The following is a 23,231-nucleotide window of genomic DNA, read 5'->3' on the forward strand; positions in this document are numbered from 1 at the left end:
GAACTTAATGAAGTGAAATTGGCTATGATTCACATTTTTCGTCCGGGTTTGAACATAAATCAATCTTATCACTGGTTTGGTTATGTATTTACAATTTTGTTTTATTTTTTTTCCAATGATGAGCGCCGTATTAACGCCAAAACCTTTGCTACCCACCATTAATAGTGTTTATATAATTTAAAAAAATGCTTATTTTACCATTTTTATGGCACATGATTAACGTATAAAATTAAAATAAAAAGGGACGTATTTTTTGCATGTTTTTAAGTATTTTTTTATGTATGCTTCTGTGAAAAAATATTTGGGAATGGATCTCAAATAGGGCACCCAGTATACTAAACCTGCAAGACCTGTGAGTGTTGCAGAACTGTTGGTCTCGCCCCCCTTCGGAAAGGCCTGCAAGCTAAGTTACCTCATTTCACCCATCATAATTTAGCTAATAAATTAACTGTTTTTATTAAAAGTAATCAAAGAAATTAGAGTAGAACAGAAGAAAATTTAATGTCAAGGATAAATACGAAACCAAATAAAACTGACTTTCTCAAAATTGTTTCGGTAATTTTTTACATTTCATTTTCATTTTAATTCATCCATTGACTAAAAAATTTTTTCAGTTTACTTATTTTGGTCGACGTTTATTGTTCTTTTATGGCATTAAAAATGAATTTATTTACTGTTGAGACATCTACTCAAATATCAATCTCATAATATGTGATATGTGTTTTTTTAAAGATGGTTATCATATTTATAAAATTAAATTATTAAATTTAAAAAAATTATTAAATAATTAAATTATTTATTTTTGTTTGAGGTTTGTTGTTCTTTTACGGGATTAACAATAAATTATCTGGTGTTAAGACATTTACTCAGATATTAATCTCATAATATGTGATATGTGTTTTTTAAGGATGGTTATAATATTTATAAAATTAAAATTAAAAAAATATTTTGGTTTGGACGTGTTTTTTTATGAATTGTTTTTTTGTTATGTCAGCCCCTGAGAACAAAATATTTGCAAATGAATCTTAAACGGGGCACCCCTTATACTAAACCTGCAAGACCTGGGAGTGTTGCAGAACTGTTGGTCTTGACCCCTTCGGGCAGGTCTGCAAGTAACGTTACATCATTTAATCCATAAAATACAGCTAATAAATTAATTGTTTATATTGGAAAATCAAAAAAATTAAAATAGAACGAAAGAAAATTTAAAGTTAAGGATAAATGAGAAATCAGAATAAAAGCGAATTTCTGAAAATTGTTTCGGTAATTTCTTATATTTTCGTTTTTACTTTAATTCTTCTGTTGGCAAAATCTTTCCAGTTTATTTATTTTTGTTTGACGTTTGTTGTTCTTTTACGGGATTAACAATAAATTATCTGGTGTTAAGACATTTACTCGGATATTAATCTCTTAATATGTGATATGTGTTTTTTAAGGATGGTTATAATATTTATAAAATTAAAATGAAAGAAATATTTTGGTTTGGACATGTTTTTTTATGAATTGTTTTTTTGTTATGTCTGCTCCTGGGAACAAAATATTTGCAAATGAATCTTAATCGGGGCGCCCCTTATACTAAACCTGCAAGACCTGGGAGTGTTGCAGAACTGTTGGTCTTGACCCCTTCGGGTAGGTCTGCAAGTAACGTTACATCATTTAATCCATAAAATACAGCTAATAAGTTAATTGTTTATATTAGAAGTAATCAAAAAAATTAGAGTAGAACAGAAGAAAATTTAATGTTAAAGATAAATACGAACACAGACTTTCTAAAAATTGTTTCGGTAATTTCTTATATTTTCGTTTTCATTTTAAATTTTCCATTGCCCAAAAATCTTTCCAGTTTACTTATTTTTGTTTGACGTTTGTTATACTTTTATATGATTAAAAATAAATATATTTGTAGTTGAGTCATTTAGTCAAATATCGATCTAAAGTTTCTTTAAGGATAAGAAAACTTTTATTAAACTTGGTTTTCTCTATTTTCTGTTTAATTTAGAGAGCGATAAGACATTGTTTTTCAACTTTAATTAATTTTGTTAAGTTTTCATAAAGAATGTGATATTAAGTCTAAGTAGACCGGCTCATTACAGGCCCGATATTTATTTCCAGTTAGGAACAAGAAAGAAATCACTTGAGGATTTAATTAAACTGATAAAACCAGGGAGTGGTTAGGGCGTCCGAGTCATTGCCATGTTCGCGGTTCTCGGTTCGAATCTCACCTCAGCCCAACGAATTTTAATTGATGTCAGTCAATTAAAACTGGTAGTTTTATTACAACCATTGGGTGTGATCTTTTAAGTAAAAGGGTAAGTAAATACTTAGGCAAATTGACTGCTTCTTCACGAAATTGGATAAAGCAACAAAACCCTTAAAGAAAAATCAATCATTAATCGTGCTATCTTATCTAGGTCACTGCAAAACCTGTTTCTTTACGATTTTGCTTGACCCGCTACCACTCTGTAACTAGAGCCGACCTTTTTACTAGATTACAGTTTGGCTTTTCCGTATGACGCGGAGAAAACGTGATATTTATTTTCATTGCACTCAAGCGTATGTATTATTTATACACTTTTGCCTCCAAGCGGTTTCCATCCTGGCTTCTGGATTTTTTTTGTTTGTTTGCATAAATATGAGATGATTTTTACACCACCGATTTAATCTTATTAAATTTTTGTTGTTACGAGTGTTGTTTTTATTTTTCAACTTAGATTTCACATTTTAAATAAACACATTTGGAAAAAAAAGTTTGTAGTGGAAAGAAAAATTTTATATTAACAATGTATCAACGTGCCACTTACAATTTTTCTTTATACATAATTTACACATCAAACCCTGACAAAACTAGTTGGAATAAAAATTATTTTGTGCTGTACTATTCAGTTGTCTTAACACTTTAGTACAAAGAAATCAAAAATTCATAACTATCTAGTACAGTATTTTGACTGACTTTTGTTATAAAGTCTGACAGAACAAGAAGTTCAGTTCTGATTAAATTTCAGGTTCATCCCCCCTTCAACCACATGATATTGATTTTGATTTTTTTCAATTACTTGCCATTTTTAATTATTTCTTTGTGATATCAGTGTTTTTCTTGTTTTGAAAAGTTCGTAAAAAAAATTACTGTGCACTGAACATCCATTTTTTTGTCGACGACTTCTATGAAAATGACAACAACACAACAGTTTTCTGAAATTAAGTGTGTTCGCACTTTAGAGAGCTTTCGTGGTAATAACGACCCAATAAAAACAATATATTTTTCAGTCTACGCAGTGCTACAAACCTTCAAGAAATAATGTGCGGTGATTAGTGACCGTTAATCGATAATTATTCAGAAATCGTGAGATGCGGTCTGGTGTAATGTAAGTTTCAGAAAAACATGTTCTTTGTCGTGCCAACGTTTCGATCTTTATTGAGATCATCTTCAGGGCCTGGGATTTACAAACATTGTTTACATTTAACAAATACATTTAGGATGTGGAAAAAAGTAAATTTATAAAATGCAAAATATATTTTTGTATATTCAATCAAAGTATTTCTACTCAAAGTGTTTGTCTTCTGTGTAATTGCGCCATTCTTGCATCGGGTTGAGAGAAGAATGGCACAATTACACAGAAGACAAACAGTTTGAGTGAGAAATACTTTGATTGAATATAAAAAAATATATTTTGCAATGTATAAATTCACTTTTTTCCACATCCTAAATGTATTTGTTAAATGTAACAATGCTTGTAAATCCCAGGCTCTGAAGATGATCTCAATAAAGATCGAAACGTTGGCACGATAAAGAAAATGTTTTTCTGAAACCTACATCACACCAGACCGCATCTCACGTTTTCTGAATAATTAATTCAGGAATTAAATAAAACTCAAAAATTTTAACGGCTAATTTAATAAACTATTAAATTTTATTATTATTCTAAATAAATTATAGATTTTTTGTTTGTTACAGGACGGAGTCGAGAAGATGACGATAGCTAACGGCTAGGTCGGAGACGGCCGTACATAAGTAAGAACTTTGATCGTAAAAATAATTTGTTTTTTAAATTAAAAAAACTTTATTTATTTTACAACAGATTTATATGATAATGTGATTGTTATCATAATGGAAAATATATAAGTGCTCATGCCATCGGACATTTTAACTATATATTCTTGACCTATTTTCATCCTAAGCTTTTTACAAATAAATGAATTTTTATCAAGATTCATTCCTTTAAATCTTCTGACTCTAGCCGGTGTAATTAACCTGTTGATTAGTTAATGTAAGGACAGTCTAACATAGTAATTAACAGGCTAATTCATGCATACTCGTCAGAAATAAAAATTGTCCTGGAACTTTTTTTTAACACTTGTAGTAAAACCGAGTCTCAAACTTTATAATTTCGTGGCCGAGAGTCGCCAGAATCGATTTATTCTTTCCTGCTTCACATGGTCGCCCCCACTTGATCCAACTGATCAATCCGTTTGCGACTTATCATTCGTCCGATTAATATAATCCTAACCAGACTAGAGAACATTTTTTTAAAATCGTCTATTTTTGGACCTCTCGAAAAGAGTAAGTTCAATTGATTTGCGAGAGGTAAAAGCGATTTGAAATGTTGACGCAAAGGGGATCATTTAATTAACATCTTTTGAAGTATCTTCTCATACAGCAAATGGAGTCCGGTTTTCTCTTTTCTTTGAACCGTTGATAGCAAGGAAATAAGGAAAAATATAAGTTCCTTTAACTAAAATTGTTGCCTTTTGCCATCAGATTTATAAATGACTGTGTAAGAAAGAAATCATTCCTACAAGGAAACCCAAAATAATTTAAATAATTAAAAATACTTGCACAAAATCAACCCAAAGGAAATCTAATTTTACTTGTGAATGTGTTTTTTCCTCGAAATCCCAGCTGAAAGGGACTTAATTTTTAACATGCTCCATATCAGATGTATTGATTTTCAGTAACAAGAACAAGAAAAGTATGCATTTGTATAAGTAAATGTACAAACATATTTATAAATTATATACATATAGTCAATTGTAGAAACAAATGAAGTCAATGCCTTGATCGGTTTTTCATGAGAACCTTTGATTGCCTAAGAGGCCACAGTTATCTCTGAAGAACTCTTCTGACCAACAAAGCCCTCACAGAGATCTACGGGAATACGTTTAAGGGTAAAGGACTGAATTACATTTTAGCAAAACACTTTGAATTTATTCCGACTTTCAAGCTGAGTTTCATGCAATCTGTGGACAGGAATTGATAAAGAAGAAAATGAAAGGTAAAAAACCTTTTTGACAGTCAGGCATAAAATTATGAAATGCTGTTTTTATCTCCAAACAAGTCTGGAACTGCCTAAATTACCTAATTGCCTAAGACGACCAAACCAGGATACCTTAAGGTTCTTGTACACGAAAATAAAAAAGTAGCCCTCTCTGTCAAGGGACCAGAACCACCACTAGGCATACAAAATGTCTTGAGAAAAGCACTGGACAAAACCAGGTATGAGGCAAGCTAAAAGAAGAAGCTCTCAAAAAGGAAGGAAGAATTTCTCTCTCTCAACAGGAAAAATTTGACGAAAATTACACTCAGTCAAGAGAAACCGGTGACGTTAGTATATATCCTTTGTGAATGTGAGGCACTAGTACGGATATATTCATTTTGGTAAGGTGATTCTCACATCATGAGTGGTACTTAAGAAGCACCCAGGAAAGTCCTTAGTTTTGTGAGAACAAGAAAAGAAATCACAGGATCCTTATAATCTAGATGTGCCATAATAAACCTATATAAGTTGCAGTGGAGAAAAATGGCGAAAAAACCTTATTTGATCAAATACAGTGGAGAATTATGTACTCAACAGTTTAGTATATGAACACTGATATAATGATCTATTATGTAAAAGCGATGGATGTAGGCTTTCATTCAGACCTGACTGCTGAAGATGTCATTTTGTGACTCGCTGTCCAGTTCCAACTGAAGGAGAGAAAATGTGGTACCCTTTTCACAATTCTGCTTTTTAATTAAATTCAACATATATTTTTGATGGCTGAACAAAGAAAAAGAAAAGCATTGTGGCACATGCTGCCTCCTTGGCTAATTGAATGAATCAGAAAACTAGAAAATGTAAATACATAAAAATTAAAATGTTAAAAGGAGTCACTTTATGACATACTGCAGTCAGTTTTGAGCTTTTTTTGATTTCAAGGACTCCTGTGAGAATCCTTCAGGCTTTTCCTCTCCCAGGAGTATGAAAGCCTGCGAACACTTTCACACCAAAGGACGTGTTCTGCTTTTTCTTCTTTTTCCTGGCGTTACTGGCAGGCTCTGCTGACGGGAGTCTCCAGTGTCTGTAGTGCCCAGTTCACAGTCTATTATTCCACTCCTAGCATATCCCATATTTAATAGTTCTGCCATTTCTGCAATGACCCTATGATGAAGTTTTTCACCTCTGTCCTGAACTACAATCCCATTGAACTGAGGACTTACTCTTAATACCAAACTAGCATGAAATACATCAACCAAGCATAAAATTTAACTGCATTTGTCAATATTTTGCTCAATACTAATAAAAAAGTATACAATTATATAGCCGAAGGTCATGGGTTTGAATCCCGCTCTTGACACTAACTTTTTCTTCTCTACGAAAACTTAGATAAAAGGTATAATTAACTTAAATAATATACAATATTAACTAATTGAGAATTTATAGAACATTAAATAACATTTAATTGTTTAAATTCGACAATTATTGAACTGTCATCATCTTAAATGAAATTTAGTGCACTATTTTTCAAATTCTAGACATCGATATGTATGTCTGTGCTTCTCTGTGTAATGTAATACGATTTATTTATTTATTTTTGTTTTTTAACTTTATGTTATGACAATAATTTAAAAATAATCCCATTATTTGAAAAGATGAGCTGGTAAATAAGAAAAGTTTATAAATTAGCAAGGAGTAATCATTCAATCCAACCATCTTAGGCAGATCTGAGCAATCAAAAGGGAGAAAGGGCCCAATGTGGTACAACTCCAACACAAAGCCTCTGCTAATTTTAACACAAAGTGTGTGGTGTTTAGAAAAACATTTTCTTTATCTACACAGAAAACAAACAATTGCTAATTTTAAACTTATGTTGAGGTGAGCGGCCCCAGAAGAAAAGTCCAAATGCTTCGTTCAAAACATTTATTGATAACATTTCGGACATCTCACGTCCTTCATCAGGTACATAATCATTGTTTTTTGTGTCAGTAACACATTTTTTCAAATTGCTGTTGGTCTGGGATGCCGGAAAGGGTGTTACTGACACAAAAAACAATGATTATGTACCTGATGAAGGACGTGAGACGTCCGAACGTTGTCAATAAATGTTTTGAACGAAGCATTTGGACTTTTCTTCTGTGGCCGCTCACCTCAACATAAGTTTAAAATTAGCAATTGATTATCCAACGGCCGACTAAAACAAGGACAGGAAAACAAACACTTTGAGCCCTGAAGATGATCTCAATGAAGATTGAAACATTGGCACAATAAAGAAAATATTTAAGACAAAGGTTGAAATTGTATAAAATAAATTTAGTCTGAAGTAAATCACATCCCTGGAATTATATTTATAGATTTGCACAATTTTCCTTTCTTTATTTTTACTTTACCAAGAATCAAATTGAAATATATAATTAATTAGTGACTTTAATTCATCCAAAAATTGCACAATAATGAAATTAAATCAATTTGAATCCAATAATCCTGGTGGTACTTTATTGCTACTACTTTCTTCTTGAAGGCAAAATGCCGAAATCTGTCACAAAACCAACTAAGAGTCAAGTATGATCAGAGATCTTGGTCCATCATCTCACAGCACCTACAGCAAAGATCAATAATAATTTTACATGGTTAACAGATTTGGGATAGTTTGGTATAAGCCAGCGTGAACTTATTTTTTTTATGTTTGCTTATTATTTTGTCCATTCAGTTTGCCAATGAAATTATTATGTATTTTAGGGCGGGCATGATGGTTGGGCTGCCCTGGGGGCGCCTGCTTAGCAGACCGAGAGAAGCCTGTTAGCCCCTCTCGCCCCCTTTTTAACAATGTCCGTCGTCATCTCAGATACATTCTCTGAGGAAGAACGCAGCATTTTCCGTCCCTTTACGAGGGAGTCACTTCAAGCCATTGAGGTACGAATAGCAGAGGAGTATGCCAAACAGAAAGAATTGGAGAAGAAAAGAGCTGAGGGAGAGGTGAGAAAGTTATATTGTTTTAATTTTGTTTTTTATTACAAATGTCATTTCATTTCAAATCCTTCATTTCAGGGAAAAATTCATGTAGACTTCACCTTTAAAAAATGAATATCTGTATTTATTATTTTTATATATATATTCTTTGTCTTCATAAATACCTCCCTACTATTTTATTTTGATTTAGCTCACTTTGTTTTTCATTTTTTTAAGCGTCGTCCATTTTTATCATTTCTGGTCTTTTAGCAAAACTAACATATCTCTGTATTAATGCTACCTTTTTATTCAGATCAGCATCACATCTTTGCATCATATTCAGCCATCAAACATCAGTATGAAAATTGTGTGATTGTTAGATTCTGTACATTATTGAGTAGCTTTGTCTCTAACCATCTACGTAGTCTTTACTGTCTTCATTTAAAGTGGGTGTGTTTAGAAAATATATATTAATCGTTAAATTATCTAATTAAAAAGAAAAATGGTGTTGCTATGTTTTCTTGGCAAATGAATTGACTTATTCAACAAAAATGTACATTAATGCATCATGCATTTCAAAAACAAATACACAGTAGCACAATAACATATTTTTCACAAATTTAGAACAAAAGATTCTTTTTGCAGAAAATAAAAAAAAGACTTTTTTTACATGTAATAATGATACATGCAAATGCAACAGCATTGGACTCTTTTAATTAGTATTTATGTTGTCATCATCGAGTGTATTAATTCCAACTGTAGATATACTTTAATACTGGATTAGTCTGTCTGTGTGACTGTTCAATTTGGCTGTCGTTGTAAGTTTTCCGGCTGCCTGTATAGTTGTTTTTCTCCATTGAATGAAATACATTAAGTTCATAAATATTTAGATTCAGTGTACACAATGAATGTTACTCCAGCTTTTTGCCTTTACCTCCTTCTTTCTATCAATCTTTATTCTATCTTACACATTGGACTTTTCAGGGTTTTGGACGGAAGAAAAAGAAAAAAGAAGTAAGCTTTTTTGGAATGTTAGATTCCTAAAAAATAGTTATTTACACATGATCAGTTCTCATAGTTTTGCATCCAAATTCGCTTTACCTTAAATCAAAATATGATTATTTACAGGATTATCACACCTGCCAATCACTAACACAAAATAAAATATTAACTACTATTTATAAAATAAATTAAAAAAAAAAAACATTCCATGTAGATTCACAAATAGACCAAATATTCGTCCTAAATTGTTCTTAAGCATGAATAGTTGAGTCACAAAAAAATATTGCTTTTTTTAATTGTCGATATTTTATTATATCATATCCACAATGCATTCACTACATAAAAAAAGAAAAAATACTGCTTTTCTTTTTGCTAAACATCGGTTTAAGTGAGAACACTTCACAAACATGTTAATCAAAGGGTTTCTATTTCATTTATATAATTGATGTTCTTATTTCTTCTTTCACATAGTTTTCATAAAGGATTGGCCATAATATTATGTGTTTATTTTTAATTAATAATGAAAATAATTTGCAATTAATTTAAATGTTTTAGCATAAGTTAAATATTTATTATTTCATAAGATACTGTTTTTTTATAAAGTAATGTTTTATAAAAAGAATAAAGTTAAAATTTCATATATAACTATATAATTCATTTGCATGTTTTAGAGGCTTTGAATGCTTCACGCTTATGTGATGTTATGATGAATTTCTATTCATCTTTTTAATCAAATTCTATTGTTATTTTCTAGATAGTTTATTATAATAGCCATTAGGATGTATTAGATTTCATAAATTTTTTTAAATAGTTAGATATGTAGCAAAAATTTTAAGAAAAAACTTCACATGATATACTGATTAAAATTACAAATTTTTCCTTTTATTAATATAAAAAGGAAGTTTATATTAATGAAAGAAATAGAAGAAAAATATAATCAGATCAAAACAGAAGGTTTTTTAATTATTATTTGTTTCAAATCAGTTTTATTTTTTCCAAATCATCCAATCAAATGAAGCAAATAATTAAGTTGATTAATCAATTTATGTTCTATTCTATACTTATTAACAATTTTGTTTTTTATATTGTGTGTTCTTAATTTCTTAAGAAATGTTTACTAACAAATTTAAATTATATGACCGCAAAATAAATACTTAATTATCAATAATAGTTTTCAAATCGGTAAATAAGCAAAATAATATTTTTAGATTTAGATAAAGAAGTCGATTTATAAATTCCTCTTTCTTCTTTTTTATAACTTAAATGTCTCTCAATATAAAGGAAAGAGAGCCATTCGATAGGTCAATTATTATGATCCTTTATGACTCTATTTAATGTGAAAATAATCCTATTTTAAAAATAAACTTTTTATATTTTTTTAGTATTTTCTAAGATAGATTGCCATTTTAAGAATTTTTGTTTTTACACTTGGTAATTATAGAAGCTATACTTTTTTAAGTAAGAAATGAACTTGTGGCTATAATATTGACCATTTGACAACTGCTTTAAATTACTTAAAGTTTCACTTGTCAATTTTCTCTTGGAAAATTATAATCTAAGTTCACAAAGTTGCAACTTATTTGTTAACACTTTTAATCCAGCAAACGAGACTAATCTACTATACACAAAAGCAAATTAATTTTCACTAAATTTTTAAATTTGCTTATCAATTACACAAAATATCTTCACAGTTATCGGTACAATGTTCAGCACAGTGAGTTTAATTTTTCCTATTGCTTTTACTATGAAGCTTGAGGTAATTTGATTTTATAATTTACAATGTTCAGTTTGTTACAAATTGAATTGTAGTTTTTTAATAAATCTATACAATTTATTTAAAAATGCAGATTCGGTATGAGGACGAGGACGAAGATGAAGGTCCACAGCCTGACACGACGTTGGAACAAGGTGTTCCTCTGCCTGTCAGGCTACAGGGTGGTTTTCCTGAAGAGCTCTCATCCATACCTCTCGAGGATATTGACACCTTCTACCACAATAAGAGGGTAAGTTTTGATATGGTTTTTTTTATTAATTTTTTTTTAATTTAATTTAATTTTTATTTATTCACAGACGTTTGTTGTTGTCAGTAAAGGAAAAGATATTTTTCGATTCTCTGCGACAGATGCTCTCTGGATCCTCGACCCCTTTAACCCAATTCGGCGTGTTGCAATCTATATCCTAGTACATCCTCTTTTCTCCCTTTTCATCATATTTACTATTCTCCTAAACTGTGTTCTAATGATAATGCCTACAACCCCTACAGTGGAATCTACTGAGTATGACCTTCTCTACTTTCTCATCGATAATATGAAATAGTACCGAAACTCATTTGAATCGATCAATTTTAGAGTGATCTTTACCGGAATCTACACTTTCGAATCGGCAGTCAAGGTGATGGCTCGTGGCTTCATTCTACAGCCATTCACATACCTTAGAGACGCATGGAATTGGCTGGACTTCGTAGTAATAGCATTGGCGTGAGTAGTGTAGTTCACCCCTAGATTAGAATAGAAACATAAAATAAAACAATTAAACAATCATTTTTATTTATTTTCAATCTAATTGTATCTAAGTGAAACAAGCTGCTGGCAAAAAAATTGGTTGATAATCAAAAATATTCATACAATGGAGACTATTCAAGCCATTAAATAAAAGAAGAATATTACTACAAAGAGAAATACTTCTTTTTTTAATCTTGAGGGAATAAAAAGTTTAATAGCTCAATTATTTTACATAAATTTGCTTAAACTCATTCATGACTATTTAAATATAAAAATTCTTAGCTTAAATATTTAAAAAAATATTTAATTAACAGAACATTAATCAATGCCAACATTCAAATTCCTTATTCAGTTGTACATGTCTGATTAAATTTTTTAACTACAATCATTGTTAAAAAGGGTATTTAAATATTTTTAGTTTTGTAAAATAGGTAATGCTTGTAACATAAGTTTACTTGTACTTTTTGAAGCTTTTGGTTCAATATTATTTTATTATGCAATAGTTTTACTATATTTAAAAACGTAGGAGTGAAACAAAAGATTAAAGTTTGAAACATTCTCAATCAATACGTCAAACTAAATGTATTCATTGATGTAATAAATTTGACGGGAAATTTACTTTAAAACTCTGGAGTAACAGTTTTTGTTTAATATAACATAATTTGTAACATAATGACAAAATCAACTGCGTTTTTAATACTTGAAAAAAATCACTCAAATAATAAGAAGAGACTCCAACAGAAAATAAGAATGCAGATAATTCAGAAGGTCTGAAAAATTTTTATGAAATTTGGTTCTATCGTGATTGTTAGAAAATTCAATTAGTTGCGTAATAACAGTTTGTTAACGCAATTTTAAACAATGATGCAAGTTCAAATTCATAAATATTCTATTTTTCGAAATTAAAATGTACTTAGAAGCATCTAGAAGGTAAAAATGAAATTTAATCATACATTTTTATTAATAATTTTTTTATTACACTTTATGGACAATAATCTTAGAAATTTTCTACATTTTTTTATATTTATTAATATCTGAAGCTTAATTTTTGTTTTATTGAACAATTTCTGCTTTTATTGAAGAATTTTATGTAGCTTCATCATCTCAAATCATCCATTGTGCCTTTGTCATATTTAGGCATTTTGCCATCTTTTTGATTGTTCTGTCCATTTAAACGTTGACTATTATTTAAATATTAAATATTAAAATAAATCAGAAAGTACATTTTAAAAACATGAGTAGAAAAAGTGGCAGCATCAGTGGGCTTTCAAGTAACAGGAGCACATTCAATAGGTGTCATAGGAGAAGAGTCATCCTAACCCGATTAAGGATAAGCCAGGCAAGGTTAGGTTGGCACATTGTCACTTACTTTTGAGCCACACCCCATGTATGAGTCTGGCATCTAGAGAAACGTAGCTCATATGTCCCATCTGAAAATGTGGAAGAATATAGATATAGGCAGGAGGTCTCTGGGTCCCTGTTCAAATTCTTGAAAGAAACAGGGTTGGTTTATTGCATATACTGAGTTTTGTGACCCTACCACATTGAGAGTGAATGTATTTATTAGCATGAATGTTTAGTGTGAGAGGGTTGATGGCAGATCATTAAGTGCCTAATTGATCCTCAATTAGGTTAATTATATAATAGGTGTATAGGGTGATGGAGGAATATCAAGTACTCCACCACCCTGAGTAAATTGTACGTAAATAGTGCATAATGTATTTAAGAGAGAGTGAGAGTGTCAATGGGAGACTGATTAAAATGGGGGCTGATTTGACCTAGATGGTGTAGCCCCTGGAGCCTAACCTATAGTTTCATGGATAAGAGGTCTGATCCTGGACCGCCAACACCCGGAGTGGGTGATTCAGAATGCTGGTAATTTGTTGGTAATCACAGCTGGAATTTCCAGTCAACTGCGAGAAGTGATAAGCTCCATTCTGTACTAAAACTAATTAAAAAAGGCGGAAATGTCAAAACAAGTCTGACTAAATTGGCAGATCAAGATGATTGGAGATTATCGAGTTACATGTTTATCACTTTGTATACCTCGTCATTTTTTTATTTATTTTTTTAAATTAAAATTGACATAATTTTTATTAAAGCATTAAATACTTATAAGAGTATCTATAACTAACTTAGCTTTATATTTTACTCCAGATGGTCAACTTAATTTGGAATTTGGAAATATTTCGAGTGCAAACATAAAAAAAAACTTATTCTGTCTTAGAAATATTCCGTACGTTTTTAAACGTAACTTATGTATGTATATTTTATTTGTTAATTGTAGCTTTACCAACATTGTCTTACTAATTTTACCACTTGAATTAAGCTTTATTTCCTCAAGTACTACTATTTGAATATTTGTTGATAGAGTGACAAGATATGAAGATATATTTGATGTAAGTTTCTTGTAAAAAAGAACAAATAAATGTCTTAATGTGTCATTAGTTTTGTTGTGAGAGGTAGTTGTATTAGCATTAGAATATCATGAAAGCTAGATAGTAGAAATTATGTAAATTATACTATATACTAACATAGACATTTGGAAGATTTACATTACCTATATTTATTACAAAGTTAACTATTCTAAATGACGTTTCAGTAAATAAACTAAAAATAAACAGTAGCTTAGTCTTAGAGATAGCCTGATGAATCTATTCAAATAGTGTATTAGGAATCTGATTATATTACATATTATATAAACACATTTTTAAAAACCTTTGTAGTGTCTCCTAGAAAAAAATTGTTGAACGTTGTTTCATTCTCAGTTAGATAGTCAGTTTAATGTTGTGAATGTTTTGAAATGCCCTTTGTATATGTATATATACACATGTAATAGACTTCAACATTATAAGTTGACGTGAAAATGGGTTTCGATTAAGAAATTTAACTCACAGAAACTAATAGTATTATTGATCGAATTTGTTCATTTTTATTGAAAAAGTACAATCAGTTCTAATTATTCAATACTTAATTCTTTATTTTATTTTATAGCTATGTTACAATGGGTATAGATCTTGGAAACCTAGCCGCCTTAAGAACATTTAGGGTATTAAGAGCCCTAAAAACTGTCGCCATTGTGCCTGGTAATTATTTTTTTTTTTTTTAATATTCAATATTGTTAATATGTATGTCTTGTTTAGGATTGAAAACAATCGTTGGTGCTGTGATAGAGTCAGTGAAAAATCTGCGAGATGTAATCATCTTAACCATGTTCTCACTGTCTGTATTTGCGCTTATGGGTCTGCAGATTTACATGGGAGTGCTCACACAAAAATGTATCAAAAACTTCCCGGAGGATGGTTCAGCTGGTAATCTAACACACGAAAACTGGTTTAATCACTGTAGTAATGAGTGTAAGTTTCTTTTTAATTTTTTTAAAATTATGTAATATATTTGAGATAATTACTAAAATTGTGTTTTCCAGCAAACTGGCAAGTACTGCCGGATGGGCAGATTCCACTATGTGGGAACTCCTCCGGTGCTGGGTGAGCTTTTAGACAATTTAAGAAAAATAGAAAATGCTATTTAATAATGTTATTTTATTTTTAGACAATGTAAACCTGGATATACATGCCTTCAAGGGTTTGGTGACAATCCAAACTATGGTTACACTAGTTTTGATAGTTTTGGCTGGGCCTTTCTTTCGGCATTTAGACTAATGACTCAGGATTATTGGGAAAATCTTTATCAATTGGTATATATTGCAAAAAAATACATTTTCTAAATTTATATATATATATATTTTTAAACTATAGGTACTGCGCTCGGCTGGTCCGTGGCACATGTTGTTCTTCATAGTAATTATATTCCTGGGATCATTCTACCTCGTCAACTTGATTTTAGCTATTGTCGCTATGTCATATGATGAACTGCAAAAGAAGGCGGAAGAAGAAGAAGCTGCTGAAGAGGAAGCCCTTAGGGTATGCTTTAGCAAGGAAGCAATTGAAAATATCTTGAATCACATGGGAATTCAAAATATTTAGGAGGCAGAGGAAGCAGCTCAAGCTAAGGAAAACAAACGAGCAGCCCATGCAGCGGCTCATGCTGCCGCAGCTAATGCGGCTGCTGCAGCTGCAGCAGCAGCAGCAGAGGCAGACGGGGCATCAGTGGCAAAATCTCCATCAGACTTTTCTGCGCACAGCTATGAGTTGTTCATAGGTCAAGAAAAAGGAAACATTGATGATAACAACAGGGAAAAAATGAGTATACGATCTGATTCTTTGAGTCAGGGTCGTCCAACAACTGGAGGCAGCAAATCTCGAAAAATTAGTGTGGTAAGTTAAAAGGCTTTGTATTTTCTTTTTTTCTCGTTATTTCTACCTTCTTAAATCCCATGGCCTTCTAACATCTACCTTTCACCTTTTTATTTTTATTTTCAATCTTTCTTGACTTTTCCCTAACAAACTCAAAATTAAAACCACTTTCCTTTTGCTTTCCAGGACAATCAAACTGAGGTAGGTCCTTGTCTTCCCATCCCTCTTGTTTAAAAAAAATCATTTGTTATGACCTATTTGTTGTTGAAGTTGTTGCTACCCATCCATCGATTGCCTTTAGAAAATATGTGTCTTTTTTTGGACTTTGCCAATATTAAAAAAGAAAAAATGGCATGTTGTTGTTTGTTTTCTTTACAAATAAAAATTGTTTTCCAAGTCATTTTAAACTTTTCAAACTAATAATAATACTTGATTTTCAAATTATTTATTTTTCGATATAATAAAAAATAATTTCCATAATTCATATTTACTTAATTTTTTATTACTTTGTCTTAGTATGTTTGATACAATTGAAATTAACACTATGCTGTTGTAATAAATGAGTTGCCAAAAATTAAAAATATTGGACAAAAAAATTGAATATTAAATCCTAAATTCAGTTTGTAATTTCAACTCATTATCAGATCAACTGACTATTATTTATTTTTATTAAATTCATATGCTTAGCAAGACCGCTGGATAGTTAATTATACATATAATCATCAATCATTCTTTTCCATTTTTTCAATCATACCAAGTAAAAGTTGTTTTTTGTTTTTATTATTTTTTAAAGTTTATATTATTATTATTATTAGTTTTAGCAAAACTTTTTGTTGATTTATTGATTTGGTTTTTGTGGAAATGCATGCAATCAATGTGCTCTATATTTGAATATTTCACTGCTTTATTGTTGTGTTTCAGTGTACTAGGCTCTATGCACCATTATTTACAATCATTCATCAACTGGCAATGGCCAAGAAAATTTAAAAAAAAAATTAAAAAAAAAAAAAAACAAGAAAAAAAACTTAGCCAACTATTGTTCCATTAAGTTGTTTTTTTATAATATTATTTGGAATATGTGGTTATAGATTATTGAATTTTAACAATCTGGTGTGTACATGTAATAAATTGTATTAAAAAATCAATGCACACACATATTTGAATAAATACCATCTTAGATATTTGAAATTTATGTCCAAATGATTTATTTACAAGGCCCAACTTGGGCAATATTTACATTTTAATGGGTCACTTAGGCGATATTAAACTGCACAAATTATGTGTCAGATTGAACTATTTAAATTGCTTATTATTTCATTCCGTTTTACACTCTCTGTGCACTGCTAAATTACCATAACATTCAGTTTTGGCTATACTCGATTAGCAGTTGAATTCATGAAAGTTTCTCATTTCACAAGTCATTTCTCAATTTTAAGTGAAAATTGAAACAGTCGCTTTTGTAATTTCACATCCCATCATAGTTCATATTAGAAACAAATAACAAAAACTAGGATAAATCTCAAAGCTAAACCCTCAATTATTGGGATTTTTTTAATTAGGTAGGGTATAACACAGAAATTAGGGATACATAATAATTTTTTTTCGGGGGGTGGATGTTGCAGGCCAGCCTAAGCTTGCCTGGCTCCCCATTCAACCTTCGCCGTGGGTCGAGGGGATCTCACCAGTTTACGATACGAAACGGCAGATCGAGATTTGCAGGAGGGGACAGGAAACCACTCGTTCTCTCCACTTACCTGGATGCACAGGTACTGTCGTGGTCGCTTTTTCTACACAAAACCCCTTTAAATTGAAAGTACCAGCATTACGGGTTTTTTGTACTAACGGGACTTGATTTCTTAAATTGCCTATTGTCTTAAAAGATCACACAACACAGTTCATATACTTTAACTTTAATAGTTTGGGTCTTTTTCAAAACTAATGCATAGGAACAAAGGAATTTAACATTCTGGTACTATTTTGTTGTTGTGTCATTCAAATTCCCCGTGGTATTCATAATTAACAATTAGTGTGTCTCATAAATATGTTCAGTTGTAAAAAATTATTAAATATGTTCACTAAATAAGTTAGATTTGGATTTATAATAGTTTATAATCACCACTATAAATATTTTCACATACAAACTGTCACCACAGGTTCCCTTCATTTATTATACCTCAATAAATAATAATAAGGCAGAGGTTTTTTCTTCCTAATTAGGTTTTGTTCAGAATCGTTTTTGATTTTTGCCAAGTTTTATCGAATCTTTTGTTTTATATTTTGATTACATAATCATAGTTTTATGACTAAAATCATGCATGCTTAACTTTTTTCTCCATATTTCCATTTTGAACGTAGTGTTTATATATAGTTTTTTACATTTTGTGTGATTAATATAAAGTAATTAATAATAATGATTTTTTTTCTACAAATTGGGACAGCATTTTAATAATTTTAAACTTTTTTTCTTCATATTGATTTAAATGCTAAGCATCATTACATATATCATTCATGTTCATGTTGTGTACTTTTTATTAGGACACATTTTTTTAAAATACTACTAACAAGAGCAAAAAAAAAGAATTATAATTTGTAATTGAACTGAAAAAAAAAAAACAGTTTTTAAAAAAACAATTCTTTCATATTTAAAAAAAAATCTTTGTTACGAGATTTTTTAAATATTAATTAGCTACTAATTAACAAAATTCCATACATTATTTTATAATTATCCAAGTTCTAATTGATTTTTTTTTAATATATAATGTGCACCCCTCCAAACCTTTCAGAAATTTTCATGAGACAAATTGAACTTGTCAAATATGACATCATTTATAACAATAATTTTAAAAACATCATTTTTTTACATTACAAGACACTTATTTAAAAAAAAATATTTATAGCAAAGTAAGCAATTTATTACGCTTTGCACACCTTGATAAAATTATAAAATGACAAGTAACAACGAAGTTATACTTCTAATATTTGATGGTTAAATTTTCTTTTTTGTGTTATAGACTGCCCATGCTTAATTCTCACATTAAGTTTTTTTTGTTTTTTTTTTAGTTTTTATTACATGTTTCCAATGTTGGCTTTTGCTTCATCTAGATCACTTATTTTGCTGTTTGTCTTGGCAGATATATGGGTTGCACTCTTGATGCTTAAAAAACTTGTGTTTTTATCAGAATAGTTAGAATTTGTTAACATTGATTATATAGATACAATTTTTATTTATTTATTTTATATATTTTTGAAAATGAACATTTACAAGTATATTAATACTTACATATTCCATAAGTACATATTCCAAATATATTTTCTTTTTGATGTTGGGTGAATTTCACACATTCTCAACTTATTTGAACCTTTTTGACTGTTGTTTAGATGTGAGCTATATTTTCTGTGGATTTCAGGCATGACGAATCTGAACCTTAGCTTGAATATTTTTTCTATCATATTTTCCAAACACTGACTTGTTATCATTATTTGTTCTCTATCTCAATTCTATCAGATTGTTGTGGCAATAAGTTAGTTTTAATTTTGAAAACGAGAGTAGTGTCACAATTAAAAGATTTGCAATTACTGAACTGTACTCTGTTTATTCTATAATAATAATATTCTTCAAGATAACTTTTTCCTTGAGTGATAATCTTTTATTAGTTCATTTTTTGTTTTGTATTTTGCACTTATTAAGTATTTTTTATATAGAAATCTAAGCTGTCAGCACTCATTAGCATAATATAGCTATAAAAAAAGTGTTATTTATTTAGTCAAGATGTTAATATCAAAAAAAGTACTCAAAGAAAAATTCCACAAATACATTAAAACTATTTTTAAACAAAATTGGAACAAGACTGGTATATCAACTTTCGATCTTTAGACTGTAATTATGCACAATGAAATAAGTAAGTTTATAATACTTTATTCCTCTGTAATACCCCATAATCCTTTGTGCAAATTTTTCTGTCCAAATGCGTTTAATCCACCGGCTTCCAATTTATCCTCGGAGTACTAATTTTTTTAACAGTAGCTTTATTATATTTTCTAAAGTTTATTTTGCAATTAATATTATAAAAAAGGTGATATATTTTAATTACAATCTCAACCATTATTGTATGAATTTGTTTGTTTTAAAAGTTATTGAAAATACTTGCTTTCTTTCCTAAGCTGCAATATTTATAAAGTAACTGTTTCAAACTAAAAGCTCTGAAAATGCAAAATGAAATTTTTTTATTTATATTTAAAAGCAGTCAAAATCACGTAGGTAATATTTTATTATATAATAAAACGCTAATTATTTATTTTTCAACGTATGTATAACATTTTATTCCACTTTATACCATATTATCGTTGGTGCAAATTTTTCGGCCCAAGTGCGGTTTCATCCACCAACTTTCATTTTATCCTCACTGCACTCATTTTTATAACGGTAGCTTAACATAAAAATCAATCATTTTCTTTAGTATATTATGTAAATATTTGACATTACAAACAGTGGATTATCTTTTAATTAAAATCTCAACAGTGACAGGATCAAGTAGTTTGTTTTAAAAATTATTGCAACTGTGCATTTTTTTAAGCTCAAAATTTTATAAACAAACTGTTCAAAAATAAAAGCACTGAAATCGCAAAATGAATTATTTTTCTTATGATTAAAAGCATCAGAATCAGTTGGGGAAACATTTTATTGTTTAATAAATAGACTATTTACTTATTTATATTGGTTATTTATAATTAATAACTATCCAACATTAAAGGTTTTACCTAAATTTCTTTGTTACTTCTATTTTGTAAAACTAAGCTACAAATAATACGAAAATTATTAACATACTTGACAGATTCAACTGAAATCTATTTAAAATTTATCTCACGAGTGAAGTTAATATACTGTTTTTTGGCCGGTACCAGCTCATCATCCATCATCCATAAATACAACCCTTTCTTTGTGGTGACATTTCAATTTAAAAATGACGAGGGGTGCAACCCTATTAGCCTAATTATCTGCCATTTTAATGATTTACCAAATATACAGCGTTAATCGATTTGATGAAAAACGTTCTTTGATCTGTAGTCCCAGAGGTTTAACGGTTCTTCTCCTTTTCCTACCAACTTGCTCAATTTTAGGAGAAATTGCTATGAATTAAATAATATTGGGTCATACAAGAATTGTATTTTCGATGACAGATTTTGGATTTATATATTGTTTTTAATAAATAAATAAAGACGTGATCAACAATAATTTTATCAACTTGATAAATAATTATTAATATATGTAAAAGAAAAATATAGTAAATAAATAATAAATTCTTCCACTGAAATTAAAATGTAAATGGGAATTTTAGATATCTAGAACCATTAAATTTTGCACTAGAATTGACTTATTTAAATTAAACAAAACAGATTTTTTGTTAAATAAATTAACTTTGAAAGTAAGATGAACTGTTTTAGCAATAATATCGCTTGCAAGATTTAAAGCATCTTATTAGAAATTTCATGATTTTAAGTAGCAAGACGTCTCTTTTGTACAAACCCCCTGGTCAAAGAAATCAATTTAGAAAAAAAATATATCCATAAATTACTGTGAATCAGTGTGTTTAAGTGATATCGGTTGTGTCCAGGAGCATTTGCCTTACGCAGACGATTCTAATGCTGTAACACCAATGAGTGAAGAAAACGGTGCGATGGTAGTGCCTTTGTATACAACTGGGCTTGGCTCAAGGCATTCATCTTATACATCACATGCCTCGAGACTCAGTTATACGTCCCATGGTGATCTTCTTTCGGGGATCGGTGGTGCGAGAGCACCGACAAAAGAAAGTAAACTTAGGTCTCGATCTTCTCGAAACAGCTCAACCACTGTCACACACCAACCTATACCGGATAAACATTATCCTAGAGATTTTGTAAGTATATCCCAAAAAATTTTGTAATAGATGTAATGAGGAACAACTTTTAGAAAATATTTCAAATAAAACTTGCTCTCTAAGGCAGTGGTTAGAGTTTAAGGGATTTAATAATAAAATATAAGGTTTATATTTTAATATATTCGCGTATCTTAGGTTTTAGCACAACATTCTTGCACCATTACTATATGGAATTAAGAAAGTAAAAAAAGTTACTTTAAGCTGTATATCATAATCATCATTCAATACTTATCAAAAGCTCTTTACTTCAGCTTTGCACACTTTTTACCACTTGAATTGATGTCATTTTCAATAATTCTGTGTAACACTCATCACAGGATTGTACTTTTGTCAGAATTTTGCTCTTCATATACATATTTTTCAGTGTTGTGCTTTAACACATTTTCTTCACTGCTCGTTAAGTGTGAGCTTGTCATACTTTCTTCCTTTTAAAATTACATTTTACAGCGAAATAAAACTTTGTTTCAAATTGTAATTATATTTAACGGTTAAATTGTGAGTGAGAGGTATAATCTTTTTTGTAAATACTTTCTAGGATACATCAGACATAGAAGACGGTCCTCCAAAGAGCAAAAACCAAGACAATCCATTTATAGAACCAGCTCAACAACAAACAGTAGTAGATATGAAAGGTAAATAATTTACTGCATTGTTAAAATGTGCACAATTTTAATAATATATTTTTTAGACGTTATGGTGCTCAATGATATCATCGAGCAGGCAGCTGGAAGGCATAGTAGAAATAGTGGTGACCAAGCAGGTAAGATACTATAAATGTTAAACTTAATAAAACCCTATTGTTATTTAGTTTTAGATTATACTAACATTGAAAATTTTTTTTAAAAAAAGTTGGTGTTGTTAAGTGGATATTAAGTAGCGCAATTATCAAATTTATATGTATATTGTATATATTGCTTGATCAAACATGCTTAGGGACTTTATGATCTAAGTATTATCAGAGTGCCCAGTGTATGCGGCATTAGTATTACTATGATGTTCTTGTCTTTTTTTTTAACTAACCTTGCATGGTGTTTTGGTGTACATTACATGGATGAAGTTTATTATTTGCATAGTTTAATGCTTCATCCATGAAATGAAGTATTATTTGCCTAGTTATGTATATAAATGTTAGTTTATTTAATGTGTGACTATGTGTTGTTATATAGTATTTGTCTTCGCATGTCAACTAACCATGTGAATCGCAATTTCAGTAAGTTCTCCTTAAAAAAAAGTGTACATAATATGTTTTTTAAATATTCAGAAGTATTTCATATTGAATTCTTGTAAATTCCCATTTGCTATAGTTAGATGAACACTACAGCCGATTATTAGAACTATCATTTGTTTATAATT

The 23,231-nt window shown here is 29.9% G+C and overlaps 1 protein-coding gene across 12 annotated transcripts in view; it reads left to right on the forward strand.

Annotated features, from left to right (window-relative positions):
• LOC106667833 (sodium channel protein para) overlaps positions 1 to 23,231 on the forward strand; it is an 89,821-nt gene that overhangs the window by 52,012 nt on the left and 14,578 nt on the right. For 7 of the 12 annotated variants that reach the window (XM_014396050.2, XM_014396060.2, XM_024226723.1 and 4 more), the window contains exons 4-18: positions 3,953 to 4,009; positions 7,992 to 8,228; positions 11,051 to 11,206; positions 11,274 to 11,479; positions 11,552 to 11,680; positions 14,699 to 14,790; positions 14,848 to 15,060; positions 15,132 to 15,192; positions 15,257 to 15,401; positions 15,463 to 15,627; positions 15,691 to 15,981; positions 17,583 to 17,726; positions 21,573 to 21,857; positions 22,414 to 22,510; positions 22,567 to 22,638. In XM_014396050.2, coding sequence (XP_014251536.1) covers positions 8,079 to 8,228; positions 11,051 to 11,206; positions 11,274 to 11,479; positions 11,552 to 11,680; positions 14,699 to 14,790; positions 14,848 to 15,060; positions 15,132 to 15,192; positions 15,257 to 15,401; positions 15,463 to 15,627; positions 15,691 to 15,981; positions 17,583 to 17,726; positions 21,573 to 21,857; positions 22,414 to 22,510; positions 22,567 to 22,638 — 2,206 coding nt within the window. In that variant the 5' untranslated portion in view covers positions 3,953 to 4,009; positions 7,992 to 8,078. 12 annotated transcript variants of the gene reach the window in all.

Source organism: Cimex lectularius, unplaced genomic scaffold (genome assembly GCF_000648675.2).
Source record: "Cimex lectularius strain Harlan isolate CLEC.00 unplaced genomic scaffold, Clec_2.1 scaffold187, whole genome shotgun sequence".
NCBI classification, from domain to species: domain Eukaryota; kingdom Metazoa; phylum Arthropoda; class Insecta; order Hemiptera; family Cimicidae; genus Cimex; species Cimex lectularius.